This window comes from Gorilla gorilla, chromosome 21 (genome assembly GCF_029281585.2).
Source record: "Gorilla gorilla gorilla isolate KB3781 chromosome 21, NHGRI_mGorGor1-v2.1_pri, whole genome shotgun sequence".
Taxonomy (NCBI): Eukaryota; Metazoa; Chordata; class Mammalia; order Primates; family Hominidae; genus Gorilla; species Gorilla gorilla.
The window spans coordinates 59,959,905-59,985,963 of record NC_073245.2 but is presented as its reverse complement, the minus strand read 5'-3'; the positions used below and the strand labels follow the sequence as shown (position 1 = coordinate 59,985,963).

General features: G+C 49.7%; 1 protein-coding gene across 14 annotated transcripts in view; it reads left to right on the top strand.

Annotated features, from left to right (window-relative positions):
• Positions 1–26,059, top strand: part of SULF2 (sulfatase 2) — a 135,644-nt gene that overhangs the window by 32,531 nt on the left and 77,054 nt on the right. For all 14 annotated transcript variants that reach the window (XM_063702221.1, XM_063702222.1, XM_063702220.1 and 11 more), the window contains exon 3: positions 15,716–15,955. In XM_063702221.1, coding sequence (XP_063558291.1) covers positions 15,716–15,955 — 240 coding nt within the window. The remainder of the gene's footprint in view (positions 1–15,715; positions 15,956–26,059) is intronic.

The window sequence follows — 26,059 nt, the reverse complement described above, 5'->3', positions numbered from 1 at the left end:
ATTTTTTGAGACGGGGTCTCGCTCTGTCACCCAGGATGGAATGCAGTGGTGTGATCACTACTCACTGCAGCCTCGACCTCCTGAGCTTAAGCAATCCTCTTACCCCAGCCCCCGAAGTAGCTGGGACTACAGGTGCGCACCATCACACTCAGCTAATTTTGGGAGTTTTTTGGGGTTTTTTTTTTTTTTTTTTTTTTTTTTAGGGATGGGCTTTTGCCATGTTGCTCAGGCTGGTTGCAAACTCCTGAGCTCAAACAATCCGCCCCCATTGGCCTCCCAAAGTGCTGGAATTGCAGGTGCGAGCCGCTGCACCCAGCCTATCAGAACATCTTTAAATGAAAATACTCCGAGTAAAGTTGCAAGGGTAAGAGCTGTCTCATTAGCCACCAGGTTCAAATCCTCACTCTACCATTGACCGTGTGTCCTTGGGAAAGATTTGCCCTCTCTGTGCCTCAGTTTACTCATCTATAAAGTGGAGATGATGATCTGTTTCCCTGGCATTCTTGTGAGGAATACCTGGCACCTGTCATATGTGTGACAGTTTGCTCTCACTTGGGTTGTTAAAGCCATCCTCTGTTAGAGCACCCTGGGCCAATGCCACAGTGTTGTTTGTCTACAGCAAGCTTTGCATATCAAAACGACATTAAAATCTAAATGTCTCATGACACTGAACAGCAACATTAGAGTCTCCTCCCAGCCAACACAGTGGGGTGAGTGCTGTCCACGCTCATGCAGGTGAGCTGGCACCCACTCTGCCAGGTATGTGAGCCTGGCATGGTTACATACCCCATAATTTGAGTGACACTTGTCAATCAAGTTTGGCATGGGTTCTTCTGCCATTACTGCCTCTGCTGATGAACAGATTTGTACCATCGTGGCTGGTGAAGAGCAACTGAGTGGTGGTTGTGGGGCCTGCAAAAGAGCCATGGGAACCAGCCTTCCACTGGGTGTTAAAAACGCGTGTGTCACAACCACTCTCTGTCAGCCTGGATTCTCTCGGTTACGAGTGATGTAAACCCAACTCAAGCAGGATTGAGGAATCAAAAAGGGGACTTTATTGGACTCATATGAATAAGTCCAAGTATACATTGAGCTTCAGGTGCGGCTGGATCTAGGAGCTTTGTCTCTGGATGGCCTCTGTCCCTCCATCTCCCTGATCTCAGCTTTCCTCCAAGTTGGCTTCACTCTCAGGCCAGCTCTCCAGGCAGCATTCCTGGCATCATTAGACCCACATGAACACCATACAGGTGCAAGCCATCCCTGTGGAAAGAGAGCTTCTCTCACCTAGAAGAGAGTACCCAAATTGAGTCTTTTTGGTCTGACACTGTCTGGGACTTCTGGTCAGCCAGATTCAGGGGAATGGAACACAGTGGTTGGCCGGATGGAGTCACGTGCACATTCCTGGAGCCAGGACTGGAGCCAACCCCACTTGAACCACGAGGACTGGGATTGGGATAGAGCAGGTTCCCTAAAGGAAAATTCAGAAGCTAGCGCCAGAAGAAGGCAGGTAGCTGGTGTGCAGTCCAGTTAGAGAGATGCTCGTGACACCCTCACATGGCGCTCTCTGAAGCAGCTGCTCAAACTGTGGACCAGATTCATTCATTCAGCAGGTGTTTCCTGAGCACCTACTGTATGCCAAAGGAGATCCAACAGCAAACAAACTAAACAGAGCTTACATTCTAATGCAAGAGTTAACAAGACACATCGAATCTATAGTACGTAAGAGAGCAGAAAGTGAGGAGGAGAATAAAGCCAGGAGGGGAAGCCAGGAGGGGCGATCAACCAGGAGAAAGGTGGAGAAAAGAATCGCTGGGATTTTCTGTAGGGTAGTCTCATTGGGAAGGGGAAATCTGAGCAAAGAAGGTAAGGAAACCAGTCAAGGGGGATCCCTGGGGAAGAGCACTCCAGGCAGAGGGAACGGTGTGTGCTAAGGCCCTGAGGCAGATGCGGTCTCAGCAGGCTCAGAGCAGTGTGCGCAAGAGCAGCAGGAAGAATGAGCCGTAATAGGGAGGTGGTGGTTGGATGGACCGTGCAAGGCATGAGCCTTTGAATGGGAGGAAGATTTTGGCTTTCTGAGTGAGATGGACACCAATAGAGGACACTGAGCAGAGGAGGACATTGAGCATCTGATGTGTGTCTTCATAGGACCCCTCTAGAAGAATAGACTGAATAGGTGTAATGAGAGCAGGTGTCCAGTAAGGAGTCTACTGCAACAGTCCATGCATGAGATGAGCCCAATGAGGAGTCTATTGCAATGGTCCGGGCATGAGATGATGGTGGTTCAGACCAGAGTGAGGAAAGTAGTAAGTGCTGGTCATATTTCAAAGGTAGAGCTGATACAAGTGCTGATGGAACTGACGAGGGATGGGAAAGAAGAGTTGAGAATGACTCCAAGGTTGTGGCCTGAAAAACTATGAGAGTGGATTTTCTGTGTACAGAGATGGGGAAAACCATGGTTAGAAGCTGTGGGCCAGGTGCGGTGGCTCACACCTGTGATCCCAGCGCTTTGGGAGGCCAAGGCACGCGGATCAAGAGGTCAGGAGATCGAGACCATCCTGGCCAACATAGTGAAACCCCATCTCTACTAAAAATACAAAAATTAGCGGGGCGTGGTGGCACGCGCCTATAGTCCCAGCTACTCGGGAGGCTGAGGCAGGAGATTTGGTTGAACCCAGGAGGCGGAGGTTGCAGTGAGCTGAGATCGCTCCACTGCACTCCAGCCTGGCGACAGAGCGAGACTCTGTCTCAATACATCAATAAATCAATAAATAAAGCTCAGTTCTGGACCTGGGAAGTTGCAGGTGCCTGTGAAAAGCCAACAGGAACTGTCCAATAGGCAGCCACATCAGTCAGACGTTGAAGAGAGAGGCCCAGGCCTGGGTGGACTTAGAGTAGGGCACGGTGGGGATTGTATACAAACTGTGTGCTTGTTTGTGCTTTACTGAATCTGAGACCCTCCCCAGATCCTGAAAGTTGCAGGGATCCAGCCTGGAGAACTGTCCAGTGGGAGAGGCAGGCTTTTGAAAGAAAGATGTAGCAGAAGTCTGGCCGGCCTCCTGTTTTCCACTTTCCATCTGTGAACACAAGGAAACCACACCCTGTGCCACAGCCTGATATCCAGGAGATCAATTCCAAATCGCAGGCTCAAGTACTCTCTGTAGGGGCCAAATGGCTGGAAGCCCAGGACAACATACCCAGATTCCAGACACCAGATCAGTGGTAACTTCCAGCTCAGCCTCTCTGAGATCCCACCTCCTGGCCTTCCTGCTGCTGATCACTAGAGGAGAAAAAACATGTGGATGCAGGTTATCTCAGGAAGAAGAGAGGCTCATTCGGACCCACACTGGTGTTCAGCTTGCCAAGCACATTCCTGTAAGATGATTTTTTTTCAATTCAGCAACATTTGGGAGATCACTTGAGTTCTGGAAGTTAAGTGTATCAGGATTAGGTTTGGCTGCATGTAAAAGAAAACGTAAAATAACAGTGGCTTAAACAAGACAGAATTATACAAATGTCTGGAGGTAGGCAGTCTAGGGCTGGCTTGGTGGCTTCAAGGTTATCAGGGACCCAAGCTCCTTCTCTGCCTTTCTGTTCCATCATACTTACTGCATAGCTTCCATCTGCAAAGTCACCTTGTGGTTAGAACAGCTGCTGGAGCTCCAGCTCTCATAGCCACACTCTAGGCAGCAAGAAAAAGAAAGCAGAGGCAGAAGGGCAGGAAAAAGAAAATAAAAAACCACTTCAGAAGTCACATGCAACACGAATAGATCTTATTTACTTAGCCACATGATCTCAGCGAGAATTATAAAGCACATGCAAATTTGAATCATTGGAAGACGGTTTAAGTGTTTTTTGCTAAGGTGTGAGCAAGTGCGAGGAAACCACTAGGGATAGGGCAGTGCCCGAGGCTAATTAGCAACAGTGGGACAAGAGGTTACTGGAACCCAGGGACACAGAGGGTCACCCCACAAGAGCTGTCACCCTCTGTTGGCACCACAGAGAGGAAGGTGGAGGAATCTGTCCACCAACCTCACTTTCTTCTTTCTCCGATCTCCTGCCAGGGGATCTTGTCAGTCAAATCCAACCCAAAGCCCAGAGAGCGAAGGGGCTTGTTGAACCAGCACCTCCAGGCCAGTGCCCTGGGGTGGAGAACTGGACAGAGAGCAGGGCTGGAAGGCCGCAGGCAGGCTCCTGGCACATCTTTGGCCATAAGAGAATCTGGGAAATGTTTCCTAGCTGGGTGCATTGAAAATAAAGTCACAGCCTGATCAGAGGAAGAAGGAGAAAGAGATATTTGTGGGCAACTGAGGGTCTCAGCAACACCAGAGATCAGGAGCAAGGGTCCCAGCGAGGGCAGCTCCCCTAGCAGTGGGAAGTGGGGCTGTGTGGCCTAACACTGGGGAGACCTGCATCATGAGGAGACATTCATGTGGAAACCCGAGGCAGGAGCACTGCAGACAGAAGCATGGCACGTGCAAGAGCCCTGTGGCAGGAACAGGTTTCCCAGGATGTTGGAGGAGGGCAGCAGGATATGGGAATGAAGGGGAGGAGGATGGGGAAGGGGGCGGCAGAGAGCAGACAGGGGAGACCTGGTGGTCCCCAGCAGGCCATGCAGCAGGGTCTGGATTTGATTGCACGCCCGATGGAAGGTCCCCAGAATGTTCTGAGCCGGTCAGCTATGCATGCATGTTCTCAGAGGCACACCCCAGCTGTAGGTGAAGAGGGTGGCCCAGGGACAAGAGCGGAAGCAGGGAGATCAGGTGGTGTTTGCAGCAGTCCAGGTGGGAGATGCTGGTGGTACGGAGCAGGACGGGGCTCTGCAGAGCGAGAGAGGTGGGTGGATTCCGGTGCTGCTTGGAAGGTCGGCAGGGTTTGCTTTATGGATCGTGAGTGGGTGGGTGAGGGAAGAGGAATCGGGGATGACTCCTAGGTTTTTGGCTGAGCCGTTGGGCAGATGGCAGTGCCATTTACAGAGATGGGAAGGCGGGGGCAGGAGGAACAGATTGGGAGAGGTGGGGAAGGGGGGGACATTAAGCTGCTTTGCAAACATCACCCACCAGGCCTGTGGCTGGGCGGCAGCTCTGCGTAGCCCCTTCTGAAAAGTGGGGAAAACACCCTGGAAGCCCTGCCTCATTGAATAAATATCCTCTCCCAGGGATGGTGATTGTAGCATTTTGAGTTAGAGGAATATTTCTGGGTGGAGTTTCTCAGAGAGGAAATGACCGATCATTGCAGAGCCCCGTCAATTACACCCAAGCCCTGCCCTTTCTCACATGTGCTCTGCCACCTCTCTGCTATGGTTGACGATGACCATAGCAGAATTTCTCCCAGGAACTTCTGCAACCAGAGGCAGCAGAAAGCAACGGAGAAAAAATTAACTGCATGGTCTCTCTGACAACCCGATGCTTATTAATAGAATCTCAGTCCTGCCTCCTCGACATCTGCTTAATTGATTTTGGGTTTAGGAACCGATTTGGAGCCTTGGCTTTTTGTAGCTGAAACCAGCAGTAACATTTGTCTTTATTTTGTAATGTCCAAGAGTCAGGAATGGTTCACCTTTGCACCAACAAAAGAAAAACAACAACCTGTGAGCAACAGGTCTCCAGAATCCAGTGTAATTATTCTGGATTGAGTTACAGGCACAGCAAGAGTTGCCACCAGCAGCAGTGAGCACATCTATACTAGGTGAAAAATAAGAGATTCCCTTTTTATGTGTGTGTGTATATATATATATATATTTTTTTTTTATTTAAGTTCTAGGGTACATGTGCACAACGTGCAGTTTTGTTACATATGTATACATCTGCCATGTTGGTGTGCTGCACCCATTAACTCGTCATTTACATTAGGTATATCTCCTAATGCTATCCCTCCCCTCTCCCCCCAGCCCACAACAGGCCCCGGTGTGTGATGTTCCCCTTCCTGGGTCCAAGTGTTCTCATTGTTCAATTCCCACCTATGAGTGAGAACATGCGGTGTTTGGTTTTTTGTCCTTGTGATAATTTGCTGAGAATGATGGTTTCCAGCTTCATCCATGTCCCTACAAAGGACATGAACTCATCCTTCTTTTGCCCAGGTGTGGCTCCCGATTTCTGCTGTTTGTGCCCCAGGCCTTTCTCTCCCCTCTGCTGGAGACAGCTATTCTGGGGCAGTTGGTCAGGTCTGATGGGGCCCAGCCTGCAGCAGCCCATTAGCAGGTGTTGCCTTGGGCATGACAGGGAGCTCACAAGCTGATCCTACAGCACTGCAGACATTCCAGGGACATTTGAGGGCCAGGAGAGGGCTGCTGAATGAGTTCCAGCCTGTTAGGTGGACACCAGTAGCCAGAGGTCAGTGCAGGACACAGGTTCTTTCCCGCCTGTGGCTCGACCTCATAGCCCTCTTCATCCCCCACCTGTCCAGGTCAAGACTCTGTTCCAACCTGTACCTGACCCCACAGCCTCTCTTCCCCACTGAATGCCTGTTCTGCAGGTCTCTGGGCCCCAGTAGAGCGTTACCTTTGCAGATTTATTTAGCTGCTCCCTTCACTTGGAATTGAATCAGCTAAGGGTTGCAAACTCCACGCCCACAGGGCTAGGCAGGTGCTGGCAAGGAGGAAGTCGGCATGGCAGGGGTGGTGGAAGACCAGAGGAGGACCTTGTCAAGTGGGCCTTCGCTACTCAGGTCCAGCCCACTGTGGGCCCATCAAAGCCAGGTCTTTGCATTTTTCAAGCAAAGCCAGAAAGCTGAATTGATGTGAAATCTCGCAATTAAAGAAAAAGGCCATTCAATTTTTAAAATCCTTTCCTTTTGGGCAGACCTAAATCAAACACACATGCAGACAAGATTTAGTCTAGAGGGACTCCGTTTTTTAACTCCACATGAGACGATACTTGTTGAAAAGCTGACATGTGGCCGGGCGCAGTGGCTCACTCCTGTAATCCCAGGGACCTCCATGGGAGGTCAAGGCAGGTGGATCACTTAAGGCCAGGAGTTCAAGAACAGCCTGGCTAACATGGTGAAACCCCATCTCTACTGAAAATACAAAAAATTAGCCGGGAATGATAGTGGGAGCCTGTAATCCCAGCTACTCGGGAGGCTGAGGCAGGAGAATCACTTGAACCCAGGAGGCAGAGGTTGCAATGAACCGAGATCGTGCCATTGCACTCCAGCCTGGGTGACAAGAGAGAAACTCTGTCTCAAATAAGTAAATAAATAAATAAAAGCTGGCATGCATTAAGTATTAAGTGCTTTCTGTATATCAAGCATTGAACTAAAAAAGTGTGTGTGTATATATATATATATATATATATTTTTTTTTTTTCCCTCAAAACTCAGAACAACCCTGAGAAGGAGGCATTGTTATTCTCCCGCTTTGCAGATGGGGAAACTGAGGTGCAGGGTGGCTAAATCATTTGCACAAGGTACCTGGTTAATAGGAAGTGGCAGAAATCAAGATTTGGAATCAGGCCTTCTGACTGAAAACCTTTTTCATCCTATTGAGTATGGTGACATAGCGATAGGTTCTAGAATCTATCGTAGAATTTCATAGTCAAACCTTATACCTAAAGTTATTTATGGGCTATGTTTTTACAGACAGGGAAGCTGAGGCTCAAAGTCAGTGATTTACGGCAGTTCACACCTTATTCTTGGCCTCTCAATTCAGTGCTCTTTGGCACCCAAAGTCTACAGATGAAAAAGGGCCTGGTGATTCAGTCTAGGACCGAAGTGTATATGTGCATGTGTTTGTGTGTGTGTTACACACACACATACATATTCATTTGTAGCAGCTGAACCCTTTTAACATACAAAACAAAACAGGTAAGAGAGGAATCAGGAGAAGGACGCGGCCTGGAGAGGGGTGTGTGGTGCCCCCTTCATCCTCAGCCTGCCCCATGCCAGGTGGACCTTAATGCCCCTCTCCTCAAGGAAAGAAAGCACAGCTTGGGGGCCCCTGGGAGCAGACTGGCCCCAGGTAGAGTGTAGCAGGTGATATGTGGCCACAACAGTGGCCACAGTGGATAACAGTGTTATCCCAACACTGGGAGGCCAAGGCAGGAGGATCACTTGAGCCCTGGAGTTCAAGACCATCTATAGATTTTTCAGTCATCTATAGAAAGCCCACTGTGTGCCCTCTTCCCCTAAATCCCAGGGCCTGCTTCACATAGGGGTAGCACACAGACAGGCCTGCAGACCCATGCAGGAATGCCAAGTGCCAAATCCTGCCCTCTCCCATTGTTCTAGAAACCTGCGGCTCTCTTGCTGCATTTATTTATTTTTTATTTATTCAGGAGTTCAAGACCAGCCTGGTCAACATGGTGTAACCCTGTCTCTACTAAAAATACACACCAAAAAAAATAGCTGGGCATGGTGGTACTTGCCTGTAATCCCAGCTGCTCGGGAGGCTGAGGCAGGAGAATCGCTTGAACCCAGGAGGTAGAGGTTGCAGTGAGCCGAGATCGCGCCGCTGCACTCCAGCCTGGAAGACAGAGGGAGACTCCATCTCAAAACAATCAATAAAATTACACAAGCAAAACTTTAAAATATCCAAGTAATGCAAAGCAGAGATAGCCCTTGACTCCCCACCCACCGTGTACACCACTCACCCCAAAGGCACCTGCATGTCCCCTAAGAATCTGTAGCCTGCATGTCCCCTAAGAATGTTTACTCTTCATTTACTCACACGGAAGCACCAGGAAGAGCAGCAAAAGGCAAGAAGGAAGGGGAAGGCATGATTCTAATCAGCACAGTCCAGAGAAAGCCTTGCTGAGAAGGTGATATTTGCAGAAACCTGAAGGCAATGAGGGACTGAGTCTGGGCTGAGGAGTGGCAGGTGCAAAGGTCCTGAGGCAGAAGCATGCTTGGTGTGTTCAAGGAACAACAAGGAGGAGGTCAGTGTGACTGGAGCAGAGGAAGCTTAGAGAGAGAGCGCGCAGTAGGAGTTGTAGTTGGGGTGAGTGAGCATCCGGATCACTGAGGACCTTGCAGGACAGAGGGAGGACTTTGATTTTTACTCTGAGTGAGGCGGGCAGTCACTGGAAGACAAAGAGCAACAAATATGATGATTTCACTGACTGTTTTAAAAGAAGTCGTGGACAGGCAGGCATGGTGGCTCATGCCTGTTATCCCAACACTTTGGGAGGCCAAGGAAGGAGGATCACTTGAGCCCAGCAGTTCAAGACCAGCCCAGGCAACATGGTGAAGCCCCACCTGTACAAAAAATACAAAAATTAGCTGAGTGTGGTAGTGTACACCTGTAATTCCAGCTACTCAGGAGGCGGAGGTGGGAGGATCACCTGAACCTGGGGAGGTCAAGGCTGCAGTGAGCCGTGATCGCACTACTGCACTCCAGCCTGGGCAGCAGAGTAAGACCCTGTCTCAAAAGAAAAAGCCTCTGGCCACCAAACGGAGAATAGAAGAACAGCTTGGGAGCCTACTGTAATAGTCCAGGCAGAGAAAACAGTGATTAGAGTGAATTTAAGTCAAGGTCCTGTGTTTACTGACTCCGCCTTTATTTTTCTCCCTGCCCCATTCTTCCTTCTGCTGCTTTCCCTAGGAGGCCTTGCCATCACAGACTCTAATAATATCTATAATTTTAAGAAACTAGCCATAGGAAGGCATCTCACTAGTTATATATCAAAATCACCCAAGTTGAGGGCCACAGGGATTTGTCTGGGGGGGTGCAGGGTTCTCCTGCTCCCAGCTGAAGCAGGCCTCCAACAGATAGGAGCCACCTAAGCCTCAGGAATGGCAAAAAAAAAAAAAAAAATCATGTTTTGAATCCTGAAACTCCCTGGCACCTTGCTAAGTCCCCATAGATAGTGTTTGCTCTGACTTAGACCTTTAGAAGAGCAAATTCATTCAGCATTTCCTATGACACTGGCAACGTTGTCATCTGTGGCAGGTCAGCAAAACATTGATTTTATAAACGATGGACTTACTGGATGGTGCATCCAAAAATATATATATATAACTCACACCTTAATTCTCTAACTCAACGTAGTTAACTTGGATTGAGATTAAAGGGTTTTTTCTTAAATCACATTAAATAAAAATATCAAACAAATGATAGCACAGTGGTACACAGAGAGGCCCCCAAAAAGCCACCGTGAATGGGGAGGCAGTCATGGGAGAAACTGCATTCTAGCAGTTGGGTGGTTTGGGCCCCCAAGTTTAAATCCCAACAGATGGGCCTGGGGGTGAGGCCTCTCCAGCCCATCAGAGTCACAGAGGTGTCAGAGTGACCTCACCCTCAACCCAGTATGGTGGGAAGGTTTGGTCATGGAAAGAAACCAGGTCTGTTTTTGTCTGCATGTCCCCAGGTTTATGTTGGACGAAAGAAGTTGAGGTTGGCTGGCCCAGCTGCATTGAAAAGCTTGAAAACTGGCCTTTTCATTTCTGTGTGACCGCGTTGTTCAGGTCCTTCCCTCCCGTCGGAGCTGTCCTTCTGCATTAGGGCTGGGGCTGGGCAAGGGGATGAGATCATATGTTTTTGTGTTACAGAGGTAGGTTTACACAGCCTCGTCGCTATGGCAGTTTTAATAAAGCAGGTTACTGTCCCCAAGGGGAGGCTTAGCACATAGCACTGCCCATGCACAGATGCTGCTGTCATTCCGGGGCACTGTTGTCCTTTACTCGTGGATTGACACAGCACTCCTCCGCCAGCTGATTTGGGAAGGGTGAGTGCTGGCCAAGAGCACCTCACAGCTCGCTTCCTCTGGAATGAGGAGGAAGGAAATCTAAGCATTTCGAGACCCTGGATCTGAGCCCATTAAAAACAAGAAATGGTTCTGGAGGCTGTTCACTGTTTGCCAAGGCAGCACTGGGGGCTGCGGAGTGCAGGTGATTTCATCAGGTGACGGCCTGCCCTGCGTTCCCTTCCAGGAGAAGGGTCTGACCAGTTAGGTGGGTGGCCAGCTTTTGTCCTTTCTGCAGGGTCTGGAGACCGAGAGAGGCTGAGCTCTCACTACCAGCTGCTTCGTCCTTTCTCCTTAGTGTTTGGGACCAGGGAGCAAAGGATTGATTCCACTTGGGGTGCTCTGGACTCGTGCATTTAAGAAATATTTATGAGCACCCACTGCGTGCCAGGCACTGTTCTAGGCTGAGCTGTGGAGCCATCAAAAGTCACAGGGGACAGCAAACGGGATCAGTAGATAAATACATAAAAGTATATCGTGTGTTAGATGATGAGTGCAGGGTTGAAAATGTCAGGCAAGGAAGGGAGTAGAAAATATTGGGGGCCAGGGAAGGCTCCACGGAGAAGGGAACTTTTGAGTAAAGACAAGAAGGGGGTGAGGGCACCGCTGCGGGGCTCCGGGGGAGAGGTCTTCCAGGCAGAAGGAACAGCAGGGCGCAGGCTCTGGGATGGGAGCACGCCTGGTCAGTCTGTGGACAGAGCAGGGGACCCTGTGGCTGCAGAGAGTGGGCGGAGAGGGGGATGGGGTTAGGGAGGGAGGGGATTGGGTCCCACCACACTCTGTGGATGGCCAGAAAGACTTGGGCTCCTCTGAGTGAGCAGGAGCCCCGGAGAGTGTCAGGAGAGGAGACTGGCTACACCGTGGGGAATAAGTGACTGGAGTCCAATCAGGAAGCAACTGGCCTGATTTCAGGGAGAGAGGATGATCGCCTGACCCACGGGGGAGGTGGCAAGGGTCCAATCGTGGATGTTTACGTTGAAGAGAGGGCAACAGGCTTTGCTGATGGATTGGATGTGGGAACTGAAAGATGGGAGGAACCGTAGCCAAGATGATTGCCCAAGTACCCGGAGGAAAGGGGAGTGGCTTCGGGAGGAGCAGGAGGGATGGTGACATCAGGGCTCGGCTGTGGGTGTGGCATCCGAGGTCTAATCGACAGCCGAATGACATCAATGGATGTCAGGGTTGTACCAAGCCACACATCAAGGGATGTCAGGTCCGGGTTGTACCAAGCCAATGATTGCCAAATTCTAATCATTCCCTCACAATTTTCATCATATATCTGTGTGCCACTTGTATGATTATTTACTTTTTAAAAATCGGCTGCAATTGTTTATTGTTGTTGTTGTTTTAAGAGGATTTCCACTACCCTAAAGGAAAAGCTGAGGTTACTTGCCCTAAGTAGAAGGAAACCAAGCCACGCAATTAATCTAAGGCAATGCCATCCCCTGCCTGGAGCTCCCAGTGGCCTTTCACACCACCAGCATCCCTGGTGTTTGGTGATGTGACCCTGGGCCACCACCACCCCTGGTGTGCCTGATGAAGTCACCACTAGAGGACCCCCTTCTGGGTCACCAAGGGACCATTCTGAGCTTAACTGAAGCCAAGAGTGGACCAAGAGCACGGGGACCTCTCTGCACTTCCTCAGGACACTGTTACCACCTCCCGTGTGACTATGACATTTTGTGAACGTGAAACTCAACACCCCGCCTCTGCTAGGCTTGAGTCTTCACTGCCTTCCCAGCTGTGCAGCCTTAGCCAGTCATTCAGCTCCCCAGGTTCAGTTCCCTCTTCTGTAAAATGGGCCATTGGGAGAATTAAGTGATGAATGTCTTCAGCCCAGCCATAAGCATTCAGCCAGTGATAGTCGCCACTATTAATTATAATGATTATTATTGGCATAGAAGACTGCCCTCTTCCCCAGGAATAAGTTGGAGTGCTCTCAGTTCCTTAGATATATCAGAAGGTTGCAACACCCAAGCCTTCAGGGGTCGGGCAGGTAATGAGAGTGGGCGCAGGTGGTGTAAGACTGTAGGGAGCACAGGGGAGTGTGGCAAACTGGAGAGCACATATTCTGTGTGATGCTATTTAATGTCACATTTTTAAAATCCACTCTACAAGACACCAACACACAGATCTGTGGACACCAACCGGTTTGGACTCCTGAGATATGAAAACCCGAGTGTAAGATAGTATTTTATGTGTTAATTTAGCTGGTCTCTGTTGAGCACATTATGTGCCAGGCACTGTGCTAGGCAGTGAACAAAGTAGGCTGAGTCCCTGCCCTTGTGGTGAAGGCAGCAACATACAAATAAGTGAAATCAAAATGACTTATGTTTGAGGACAGTAACTGCTGTGGAGAGACACGGAGCGGGGAAGCAGAGTGGAGAGTGCTGTGGGTTGCGGGAGGTGGTTGCAATACAGGCCAGGGAAGGCCTCTCCAAGAAGGTGGTGTCTGATCAATAACTTGAAGGAGACAGAGGTAGCCCTGTGATTGGAGGAGTGAGAGCATCCCAGGCTGGGGGTACGGCTGAGGCAGGGGCCAGGAGGTAGGAGGGCGGCCAGTGTGCAATCCTGGGACCTCAAGGGCACGACCTTGGTGACTTGATTGGTGGTAAAAATTCAAAGTAGAAGCAGCTGATTGGTGAGCAGAGGGCCTTCCCCAGATCCCAGGAGGCTGCGGTGGGTCTGATGCTTGTTTTCAGGTTTCTAGGGGGTTGCTAGGTGATTGGGATCACAGCCCTCACATGCCTGGTAGACCCTGTTTTGGTTTCCCACTGCTGTGCTAACAAATCACAAACTGGGTGGCTTAAAACAACAGAAATTTACTCTCTCAACAGTTCTGGAGGCCGGAAGTCCAAAATCAAGGTGTTAGCGTGGCTGTGCTTCCTCAGAATGCTCTAGGGGAGAGCCCTTCCTTGCCTCTTCCAACCCTGGGGACCCTAGGAGTTCCTTGTTCCTTGGCTTGTACGTGCATCCCTCCAGTCTCTGCTTCCCTTTGAATGTGGCCTTCCCCTCTGTGCCTGTGCGTCTTCTCCACTTTGTGTCCTATGTGGACACTTGTCACTGGATTTAGGGCCCACCTGGGGAATCCAGAACAAATCTCATTTCAGTAGCCTCAATTTAATTGCATCTGCAAAGACACCCTCTATTGGTCTGTCTTCATGCTGCTGATAAAGATATACCTGAGACTGGGTAATTTAGAAAGAAAAAGAGGTTTAATGGACTCTGTTCCATGTGGCTGGGGAGGCCTCAGGATCATGGCAGAAGGTGAAAGGCACATCTTACATGGCGGTAGGCAAGAGAGAATGAGAATCAAGCAAAAGGGAAAACCTTTATAAAACCATCAAATCTCGTGAGACTTATTCACTACCAAGAGAACAGTATGGGGGAAACAACCCCCATGATTCAACTGTCTCTCATCAGATCCCTCTCACAACACGTGGGAAATATGGGAGCCACAATTCAAGATGAGATTTGGGTGGGGACACAGCCAAACCATACCACCCTCTTTCCAAATATGGTCACATTCACAGCTTCCAGAAATTAGGACATGGTCTTATCTTTAGGGGACGGGGGCACCATTCAACCCATTGCACACCTTAAGAACTGCAAGGAAAAGGGGAAAAACCAAGGATGGCCATAGAAGAAAGAGAGAGGGTTTCCATGGAATATTTCCATCAAATCACTAAGGGTCTGGGTACCAACCACAGCATACAATTGAGCATGCACTCGTCACACCTATGTTGAGTACCCACTGTGTGTCACACACGGCAGCAGTGCTGAGGATTCAGCGCTGAGCAGAGCACATGGCCTTTGCCCTCCTGGGACCGTGGCCTGCACACAGTAGGGCTCCCACACACGTTCATTTGCTTCCTTCCTTCCTTCTTGCCTTTCTTCCTAAGTGTCTTGCTCTGCTTACAGCTTGGTTGAGAAACAAGAGCAGGCATGGCCAGGCAAGGTGGTTCATGACTGTAATGACAGCACTTTGGGAGGCAGAGGCAGGCAGATCATTTGAGGTCAGAAGTTCCAGACCAGCCTGGCCAACATGGCGAAACGTCGTCTCTACTAAAAATACAGAAACTAGCTGCGTATAGGGGCTACTTGGGAGGCTGAGGCAGGAGAATCGCTTGAACCCGGGAAGCAGAGATTGCAGTGAGTCAAGATCATACCACTGCACTCCAGCCTGGGCAACAGAGCAAGACTCTGTCTCAAAAAAAAAAAAAAAAAAAAAAAAACAAAGAAAAAAAGAAACAAGAGCAGGCATGACCGAAACCTCGAAGCCTGGGGTATGATCAGTACTCAGGACACACGCTACAAGAGTGCTCAGAGCTCTCAAGCCCACGGTGGTGCCAGAGGCTCCCTACGAGAGGTGTACTAGGCCGATGGGTTGGATTTGGGGTGAGGGGTGGTGGGTTCCAGGCTCGAAGAAAAGTGTGGACAAGAGGCCAGCAGGGTTTGTGGCTGATGGCAGAGCACCTCAGCCAGGCAATACTCAGGGAGAAGGTTTGCCACCAGGTTGGCGTGACCAGATTTCAGTAAGAGCAAACAATTATTGGGAAGGTTCCAAAGAAAACAAAGTATGATCTTCCCTCAATTTACATGGTGGTTGGTTTCCAAAAGAAAAAACAAAGCAATGTATATTAATACCCTGCAAAAACAATGTTGTGTTTAAAATTTGTAAAACAGTTTGATTCCAGTCTCAGGTCATTTATAAACAGGTTTTTACCTGCCTTGCAGGTAGAGACACAATTACAGTACAGGACAGTGACAGTACAGTCACTTACAGTCACTCACCTCCAGCACCATTGCAAAATCCTCCAGACTCCAGACCTGGACCTCAACAGTGTCCAGGTGGACTCGGGACCCAGGGTCCTTCCTGATTGTGCAGGACGGTCCCACCGTGCAGCAGTGGCCCCTGCCCCGTAGGTCTGCAGAATGTGTCCACTCCAGACCTAGGGATGCCACATGCTGAGAGCCCCCCGGTGCCGGTGCCCCCTGGGTCTCCTGCCCTGCGCCTTACTTCCACCCTTGACTTGCAGGTTCCATGCAGGTGATGAACAAGACCCGGCGCATCATGGAGCAGGGCGGGGCGCACTTCATCAACGCCTTCGTGACCACACCCATGTGCTGCCCCTCACGCTCCTCCATCCTCACCGGCAAGTACGTCCACAACCACAACACCTACACCAACAACGAGAACTGCTCCTCGCCCTCCTGGCAGGCACAGCATGAGAGCCGCACCTTTGCCGTGTACCTCAATAGCACTGGCTACCGGACAGGTGAGCAGGGACGGGGGCAGGTGCAGGAAGGGAGTGACAGCCAGGGCGGGCGTCCCTAGGTGTGGTCTGCACACCACTGCGGTACCCGAGTTGATTCTGGATAGCCCCTAGAGCAACTCTCTTATAATTTCAGAGTTGTGCATTTATTTCTATGTGTATTAAAGAAATACAGATTTATTTGCCTACAGTAGTGATGTAAAGTGACCTTGTCAAAGGAATTTGAGTCCCCCAAAAAAGTGAGTCTTTTCAAACTATGAATTATAGTGTGGAGAGGCCATAAGGTGCCCATGCCTGAGTTTGCATCCTCTGTTAATAGTTATTAAGCCCATCAGGGACTGTTTTGTTGACTTCAAACCATTAGCTTGGAAGAAGGTTCCAAAACATGGGGGTGGGGGATGGGAATTCATGGAGGGGAACAGATAATGGGGCTGTGTGGTCACTTTCTAAGTGGCAGTAACCAAGGTGGTGCAGAAACTGACATGGTGGTTGACTGTCCACACTCACCCGTGTCATCCTGGGTGGAGGGCGACCCAGTTCCTGTTTGCTTATCCTGCAAGAGGTCTTTGGTGGGCTCTGAAGGCTCACCTGCCAGGCTGGTTGTCTGAGGTAGAGATGCAATTACAGTATAGTCACTTACCTCTAGCACCATTGCAAAACCCTCCAGACTCAATTCATTTAACTTGCTTTAATTAAAAGTAAATAAATACTCCCCGCCTTGGGTAAGAAGCCGCGGCGGTTGTGAAATCAAGATATTGTGGCTCAGATGTTGCAACCCCAGGAAGTTGCATCCAAGTGACAAGGGGTTTGTTTGGGTGGGAGTGCCACAAGGGAAGGATGGACTCCTTCAGCCCTGTCCGCAGCGCTGGACCTGCAGCCCTCGAGGCTAGGCAGCTTCCTCTCAGATACACAGTGTGGGCTGGCAGGGATGCTTTGGTGTGGGGAGCAAGCCAGTAAGGTGTGTCTTCTTACAGCCTCATCCCATAGCCAGAATCACCTAGAAAGTATGTTCTGCTGAGAACTAGGAAGGCCTCGTTCCTATACCTTGTTCCTGTGTATTGTGCGTGCCATTATGCAGAATCAACCACCTGTTGGTTCCCCTGAGCCTCTGCAGAAAGCCACATGTGTCAGAAGTTACCATGGCCACCACCCTAGATGATTGGCAGGGGCCTGGATGTTGCTAGCAGAAGCAGGACAGGCAGGCCCGCAGCAGAGCAGTGGGCCCTTATTGAAGATGCACCTGCAACTTGGGTCTAGAAAGTACAGCCATGCACTCAAGAGTGACCAGCCTTGAAATGTTTTAAAGTCTGAATATTTCACTGAAAATCTTATTTTAAATATGCCGGCACAGCTTATTTTTTCTTTAATGTATACTGGGGGCCAAAGAAAATATGTCTGAGGAGTGAGTGTGTGGCTCACAGACTCTCTTTTCACAACCTCTGGGTGAAAGGTCTGTACAGAAACCTTTCGTTTTGGATGCTGGAAGATCAGTAAAGACCCTAGACCTGTTCTCATCAATCCCCCTCATTTCACAGCCAGGGCCACTGCAGCCCAAAAAAAGAGACCTGCCCAGAGTCAAAGTGAGGTGTTTGTGGCATAATCAAAATGGAATGCAAGATCATGGGAATTCAGAGGGGGCATGGAAATAGTATTCATCAGACTGAAAGGAAACTCATATATTCTATGCCATTTTGAGGGCTCAGGGTGGGAGCTAAAGGCTAGTGTTTCAAAATCTTACAGGCGACAAGAGAAAATCAATCATTTCAAGAATAAACATTCTCTAAAGTGGATTTCCCAAACTTGTCCTTGAATGTATGCAAATCACCAAAAAGCTGTCTCCCTAAATAAGTGCTTTTATTCAACTGTGCTTCATTATTATACCCTCATGAAGACTGGGAGCGTAATGTCAGGTGTAAAGAGCCAGATACAGAGAACATTTACGTTTTTGTAAAACTGCCACTGAGAATTTTATTCATTATATTTAGAATGCCACTCTACAAAGAATCCCATTCCAGCCTTACTTTCAGAACTCAGGACCCTGAAAACACCTGTTTAGTCTGATGAACTGGTGTACTCCTGGTTATTACATAATAAGAGCCACATACCCTGTATAGTTTCCCTCTTTGCCCTGACAGCTAGGAAGCTCAGGTTTGAGTTTTATATTGAGTTGTTGTTTAAAGTGGAAATGTTTTTAAAGATCCAACTGCATGATATGTTATACTGATCAGTGTTGACTAAGAAAAATGACAAAAATCTATAATGAATTCAAAACCTTTTAGATTATTTTTTCCTTTTAGATTAATTTGTACATACGTATTAGAATATACTGTAAATTTTTAATCCCCCAAGGACCAAAAGTAAATTGTTCCTGCTGAGTCTTCAGCCATGTTAAACCCTGTGTTCACGTGGCCACCTAGCAAAGTTGGTTCAGTTGGATTTAAGTTTGGCCGTGTGTGTGAGAGAGACTGGAGATGTCAAATAAAATTCCAACTTGTTCTGGTGGCCCTGCTCTATGAAGTGGTCAGAGACTCCGACTCCATTTCTCCTTATTTCCCATTGGTGAGAAACAAGCCACATGGCCATGCATGGCAGCAAAGGGGCCTGGGAAATGTAGTCTTATTCTAGGTGGACATTTGCCCAGATGAAAGTTATTTTACTGTGGGAGAAGAAGAAAATGGATACTGAAGGACAAGTAAAGTCTAGGCCACCCTAACGGTTATTAGCCATTTGTGTTTGTGATACTCTGAATAGAGGAGATCAGCCCAAACTGAGGAAGACTGACCCCAGAAAAATGCTACTTAAGTGGACCAACATTTCATAATAAATAGCGCTTTTAATGTATTTAGTAAGGTATTTGATCTTGAAATGAAACTACAATGTTTCGAGAATAACTCTGTCATGTTACATCTCTTTTTTTCTTTTTCTGAGACAGAGTCTTGCTCTGTCGCCCAGACTGGAGTGCAGTGGCACAGTCTCAGCTCACTACAACCTCTGCCTCCTGGGTTCAAGCGATTCTCCTGTCTCAGCCTCCTGAATAGCTGAGATTACAGACGCCTGCCACTATGCCTGACTAATTTTTGTATTTTTTGTAGAGATGGGGTTTTGCCATGTTGGCCAAGCTGGTCTCAAACTCCTGGCCTCAAGTGATCCACCTGCCTTGGCCTCCCAACGTGCTGGGATTACATGCATGAGCCAACGCACCCGGCCCTCTGTTAGGTTGCATCTAATGATATTTAACAAATATTGGGCTCTAGTTGCAACTAATGAGTTGATTCTTCAAGCAAGTGAATTGACGAAGTGTAGGGAGGAATATGATGTGTTTCACAAATTTAAATGGATGGCACAAGGTGATATCCTTTACTTCACTAGGGACATTTTTGCAAAAGTATTTGAGGATTTGATCAATTTTTTCAAGGGCCTCTCCTAATTCTTTGACATCTGAATCTTCCCCTGTGAAGTGCATCTCATACTTCATCATCCTTCTCAATAGTCTCTTCTCTTTCATGTAGTATCTTTATAGACCAGGTAATTATTCGTCAGTGGATTTGCATGTGTTTTTTGAGCTATCTTCCAGCGTCATTTTAATTGATTTTAGAAACCCTGCATCTTTTAAAAGATTTGCAATTTCATTTTGCAGTGATCTTGCTTTGCATGGCCCCATGTTTTCAGTGGAGATTGACAAAGGACAAAATGAGAGAAGCTAAGTTTAAGCAGGATAAATATCAATTTGTTCATGAATATTTCTCTGTATGGCTTCTTACAACTTGAGGGACTTGGATCTCAGATATGAATACCCCTTGGAAGGATCAATTGCATCCTCAGGTTTTTTGTTTTGTTTGTTTTTTTGTTTGTTTTTGATACAGGGTCTCACTCTGTTGCCCATGCTGGAGTGCAGTGGCACAATCTCAGCTCACTGCAACCTCCACCTCCCGGATTCAAGCGATTCTCCTGCCTCAGCCTCCCCACTAACTAGGATTACAGGTGGGTGCCACCACGCCCAGCTAATTTTTTGTATTTTTAATAGAGACGGGGTTTCACCATGTTGGCCAGGCTGACCTCGAACTCCTGACCTCAAGCAATCCACCCTCCTCGGCCTCCCAAAGGGCTAGGATTACAGGCGTGAGCCACCGCACCTGGCCACATCCTCAGTTTTTACAAAGGTTTTATATCATCCTTTAACACAGTTCAGCAGTTGAAGTGCTGTTGCCCTGCCTGTGATCACTTACATATCCACAAGTCAAAGTTGTACAGTGTTCCCAGAATGAGACACCTCCCAGCTCTCTGCAGAGTGGTTGAGGGCATTAGCTTTGCCTGGGTTCGAATCCAGTCTCTGCTGCTTTCTGCCTGCATGAACTTGGACAAGTTATTTAGCTTCTGTGTCTTGGCCACCTCAACCACGGTTAATAATGTCACTTAACTCATAGAGTTTTGTGAAGATTAAATACATTAGAACAGTGTCTGGTACATGGTCATGGTAGGCACTTGGGAAATTTAGCAATGATGGCTGGGTGCAGTGGCTCACACCTGTAATTCCAACACTCTGGGGGGCCAAAGCGGCAGGATCACCTGAGGCCAGGGGTTCGAGACCAGCTTGGGCGACGCCAGGGGTTCGAGACCAGCTTGGGCAAAATAGTGAGATCCCTTCTCAATTTTTAAAAAACAATAATAAAAAAAGTTAGCAATGACGATGACGATTTGCACAATAGCACGACATCACACAGCCCACCTCAGGCCGGTGTTCTGATGAATGTCGTGGTAAGTTGCACTCATGGATCAAAATGTGGCAGCACGTGCTCAGCCTCTGGTAATCAGCAAAATGCAAACGCAGCCAACAGTGCATTATCACATCCCAGCCATGACCACGGCAAATATGAAGAGGTCCCATCGCACCAAATGTTGGTGAGAATGTAGGAAAACAGGAAATCATATGCGCTAGCAGTATGATGGTAAATTGTTCCCTCCACTTTGAAGAGCAGTTTGCCAATTTCTGGCAAAGCTGAAAATGGACATCACCTTCCACTCAGCAATTTTACTCTGGCTGTGTCCCCCTCGGTTCTGAGGAGGTGATGTTGATGTGTGAGTTCTGCTTGAGCAAGGGAACACACTTCCTGGCTGCCCTGTTTGCTCTTGAAGATGTGTGATGCTCATGGCAATAGATTGCCTTTAGATCCAACGGACAGGAACCCCGACTGCAGCTGGCTTCAAAAACATTGAATTTTTTGCTCCCTAAACAGACCAGGCACGGTGACTGAAGCCTGTGACCCCAGCACTTTGGGAGGCAGAGATGGGCGGATCACCTGAGGTCAGGAGTTCAAGACCAGCCTGACCAACATGGTGAAACCCCGTCTCTACTAAAAATACAAAAATCAGCCAGGCATGGTGATGTACACCTGTAATCCCAGCTACAGGGGAGGCTGAGACAGGAGAATTGCTTGAACCTGGGAGGCGGAGGTTGCAGTGAGCCGAGATCGCACCACTGCACTCTAGCCTGGGTGACAGAGTAAGACTCTGTCTCAAAAAAAAAAAAAAAAAAACAAAAACAGAGAAGATACAGGTGAGTAGCAGGCAGAGTCGGATCTCGTGGTTTACGAGTATCATGATCATATCACGAGGCTGGAGGTCTGGAGATGGTGGCTGGCACTCCAGCAGCTGTGTGCCTCCTTGTCCACATCTGGCAGGAGCAAGACAGCATCCTTTTCCAGAATGCTCAAGGCATGAGATCCCTTCTGATTGGACCACCCTGAGTCACATGCCAGCCCCTGAGCCAATCATCATATAAAGCACATGGTTTGTGCCAACTTGCCCAGCGTGGGTCACCTGCTCTGCAGCAGCTGGCTGAGTCCCTTTTTCCCCAGCACTTGGACTGCCAGGTAGAAATCAAGGGCTGCTGGAAAGAATAAGGAAAAGCATACTGGAGTGCCGAGCACAATTTTACTACACTGCCTTTGGCAAACAAAAAACAAAAAAAAAGTAACATCAGCTGGCCGGGCACAGTGGCTCATGCCTGTAATCCCAGCACTCTGGGAAGCCGAGGAGGGTGGATCACAAGGTCAGGAGTTTGAGACTAGCCTGGCCAACATAGTGAAACCTGTCTCTACTAAAAATACAAAAATTAGCTGAGTGTGGTGGTGGGCGCCTGTAATCCCAGCTACTAGGGAGGCTGAGGTATGAGAATCACTTGAACCCAGGAGGCGGAGGTTGCAGTGAGCCGAGATTGCACCACTGCACTCCAGCCTGGTGACAGAATGAGACTCCATCTCAAAAAAAAGTAACAACAACAAAAAGGCAACCTTTTCCAGCTCTTTCTGGTGAACTAGATTGGAGTGCCATTTTCTCCCCATTGGGATAATGCCTTTCTCCTTCCACACCTGAATCTGGCAGTTCTGAAGTTGTTTCCCAGCCCCAGCTTCTGCCATCCGGTCCAGACTTTCGCAGAGATGGTGGCGGGCCCTCTGCCCTTCCGCATCATGTTCTAAAATGCGTCAGGGGAGCAGGGGGTACATGCTCCTTACAAGACCAGGCTTTGCCAGGGCTCTCAGTTGGAGCCTGTTTTGGGGTTTGGCCCTGAGTGCCCCAGTTATTTTCACTCTTCTCGCACAAAGCTGGGTAGAGAGGTCGGCTGAGGACCGGAACCTGGCCATCAGCCTTGGGCAGCTACCCTCACCAGGGTCTGGGGGGCCTCTGTGTCCTGATGACCCCACCATGGAGGGACACTTGGGGCACCCCATCGCCCTCTCACACAAGAGGATGGAAAGGCGCCCGCTGGGCATTTTGGCATCCCCAACAAATGAGACTTGTTTTTTCCCTAAAGCGGTTTCATTCAGGACCGCAGGGGCAGGAGGGCTGCTGCGTGGGCCGTCCTCCTCTGCGATGCTATAAAGTGGCCCAACGCCCCTCTTTCCCTGCCACCCTCTGGATCTACCCTTAGCCCCTTGCCCTGAACCCCATCCACCCTGGCCCCTCTGCCTCCTGGCCGTCGCCCCAGAGCTCTCCCCAGGACATCAAGCATGAGTCCAGCATCACTTCCTGGTCCCCCGCCTCCCCGGCGCCTCTCACAGGCTTCTCCTCGGCACCTCCAGTTTTCCAGTTGCTCGGGCCAAAACCTTAGTGCCATTCTTGATTTTTTTTTCCTATTCCTTTCACACTCCACATTCAGTTCATCAGCAAACCCTGTCAGCTCTGCCTTCAAAATATGCCCAGAGTCCCCTCTGCTGCCACCAGCCCATCCGCGCCACTGTCTTCCCTGCCTGCCCTGTTCCAGGTTTCTCCTGGGATCCCCCAGCTTCCGCCTTTATGACCCCTTGGTCTGTTTTCAATGCAGCAGCCAGAGGGGTCTGGTCAGAACCTAGTTCAGATGCTCTTTCTCCTCTGGGCAGAGCCCTCCTTGGCTCCCACCTACTCAGGGTAGAGGCCCCGACAGCCACCTCAGGGTCCCAATGATCCTTCCCTTCTCTCTGAACCCTCTCAGCCTCCTGGTCTCCCCTCAGTCGTTGTCCTCCAGCCACAGCTTCTCAAGCAGTCAGCCACACCTGACATGCACCCACTCACAGTGCTTTGCACTTCTTTCCTTTTCTCAAAACTTCTACACGTCTGCACTTTCCTCGTGTCTGTGTTCCAATGCTGCCTCCTCAAAGAAGCCTTCCTTGACTACTCCATGCCTCCTGTTCATCCCAGTTTTTTCCCACCAGTGCCCCCATCACCACTGAACACCACTGACTGTGTATTCTGCCCATTTGTCTCGTTGATTGTCTCGTTTCTAAAATGCCAGCTCTCAGGCCAGGCGTGGTGGCTCACGCCAGTAATTCTAACACTTTGGGAGGCTGAGGCGGGTGGATCACTTGAGGTCAGGAGTTTGAGACTAGCCTAGCCAACATGGTGAAACCCCATCTCTACTAAAAATACAAAAATTAGCTAGATGTGGTGGTGCATGCCTGTAATCTCAGCTACTCGGGAGGCTGAGGCAGGAGAACCACTGGAACCAGGGAGGTGGAGGTTGCAGTGAGCCGAGATCACACCACTACACTCTGTCACTTGGGTGACAGAATGAGACTCTATCTCAAAAATAAATAAATAAAATGCCAGCTCCCTGGAAGCAGCGGCCTCTGTTCTGTGCCCTCACGGGTTGCCAGGCCTAGAGAGTGCCCACCCCATCGTAGGTGCTCAGGAGACCTTCCTAGGATGAGTGGTGACTGAGTCTCCACATTCTGTCCCCGCCAGCAGCCCACCCCCATCTCTTCCACACTCCTTTCTCCTCTCCCGTTTCTCTCCTCTCCTCCCCCACTCCCACCATCTCAGCCTTTCCCCCTCTTTCTTCTCAGCCTCTCTGCACACACAGGGAAGAGAAGACTGAAATTATTCCCGGGATGCCGTCCCTGGGCCCCTGGTGCAGCTGTCCCTGCCTTCACAATGGCAGCCTTCTCTTTGCTTGGCTCTTCTCCTGGGTTTGCTCCCTGCTCTCTTCCTCTCCCCTTGAGTGCACACAAGTGTGCACGCACGCACGCACACACACACACAGCTCCCTTCTTCCCTCGGTCCAGCTGCCTCTCATCTGCCCATCTTCCCTCCCCCTCTCCGGCCTGTGGGGGGACAGCAGAGCCTCTCCATTCACCCCGTGGAGTGTATCCACTGCTCACAGCAGGTAGCCTTCCTGTCTCTCTGCAGCGAGGACCCAGCCTTCCCCATTGTGGGGATCCGAGTATCCACGGGGATTGCACAGCCCCTCCTGGGACCCAGGCTGACCCAGCGTGTCCTCGAGAGGCACGGATTTGCCGCCTCCGTGCACATCTTCAAGCGAAATTTCTTCCTCTAATTTGATAGTCACTTCCTTTCTCTAAGACCTCAGATTTCGAAATAAGTGAAGCACTTGTTTTGAGCAAGAGTCTAAAGAATTAGACTCCGCCTTAAGCACCCTTGTGACCTTGAGCTGAGACCTCATCCCCTCTGGGCGTCAGTCTCTCCATCTGTGCAGCAGTGTTGTGACATATAAGCACTAGTCACCCAGTGCCTGTGATAAGACGCCACCCTGAGTGATATGTGACCTGTGCCCACAAACCCAGGAGGAGAGGTTCCCTGCGCCGTAAGAGGAAGTGGCCACAGGGAAAGAGGAAGCTGATGTGAGGCCGATGGGGCAGGGTTTCCATTTGTTTCCAGGTGACACCCTCTCTGTCCCACCCCCTTAGCAGGTGTATCCACTTCCCTAGTGGACCACAGACTGGGTGGCTTAGAACAAAAGGCGTTTTTCACAGTTCCGGGAGCCAGAACCCCAAAATCAAGCATCATCAGGGCCACGCTTTCCCTGCAGGCTTCAGGGGAGGGTCCTTTGCCCTTGAGTTCCTGGGGGTTGCTGGGAATCTTGGCACCCCTTGGCTTGTGGCCGCATCACTCCAGCCTCTGCCTTCATCTTCATGCAGCCTCCTCCCTGTGGGTCCCTCTCTTCCCGTGGCCTGCTCCTCTCTGAATCAGTGTCCAAATTTCCCTCTTGTGTCAGGACACCAGTGATTGGACTAGAGCCCGCTCTGATCCAGCGTAACTTCATCTTACAACACCATGTTACAAACACGGTCACCCTCACAGGTACCTCAGCAAGGACTTGAGCATATATTTTGAGGAACAGTTCAGCTCGTGACGGCTGGGTTCTTTCACACATTAATCCGCCCCCCCAATAAAGGCTGCAGAGCCGATGTCAAACTGAGCAAACCTGCCGCTCTTCCCCTCTTCACTGCCCCAGCTGTGGTCCTGGGTGGGGAGGAACGTGGCCGCCCTGCAGATCAGTTCCATGCGTAGCCTTCCCTTCCCAACCATGGTTTCTCTCAAGGAATCTCCACCTGCAGTGGGCGTTGAAACAGCTGCAGGGTCAAAAGTGAGGGAAGGGTGACTGTGGTGACAGACAGGCACACCCTGTCTCCTGGGCCTCAAGAGGCTTCCAGGGGGTTTCAGAGTGCATGAGACCTTTTGTAGTCCTCTCCTAGGTGCTAGCTGCGACTCCCTGAACATTCTGGAATGAGTTAGGCTGGAGCCACATGGCCCAATACCGTTGCCACTAGCCACAGGGAGCTATTTAACTTTACGTTAATTACAATTAGCATTTCAGTTTCTCAGGTGCACTAG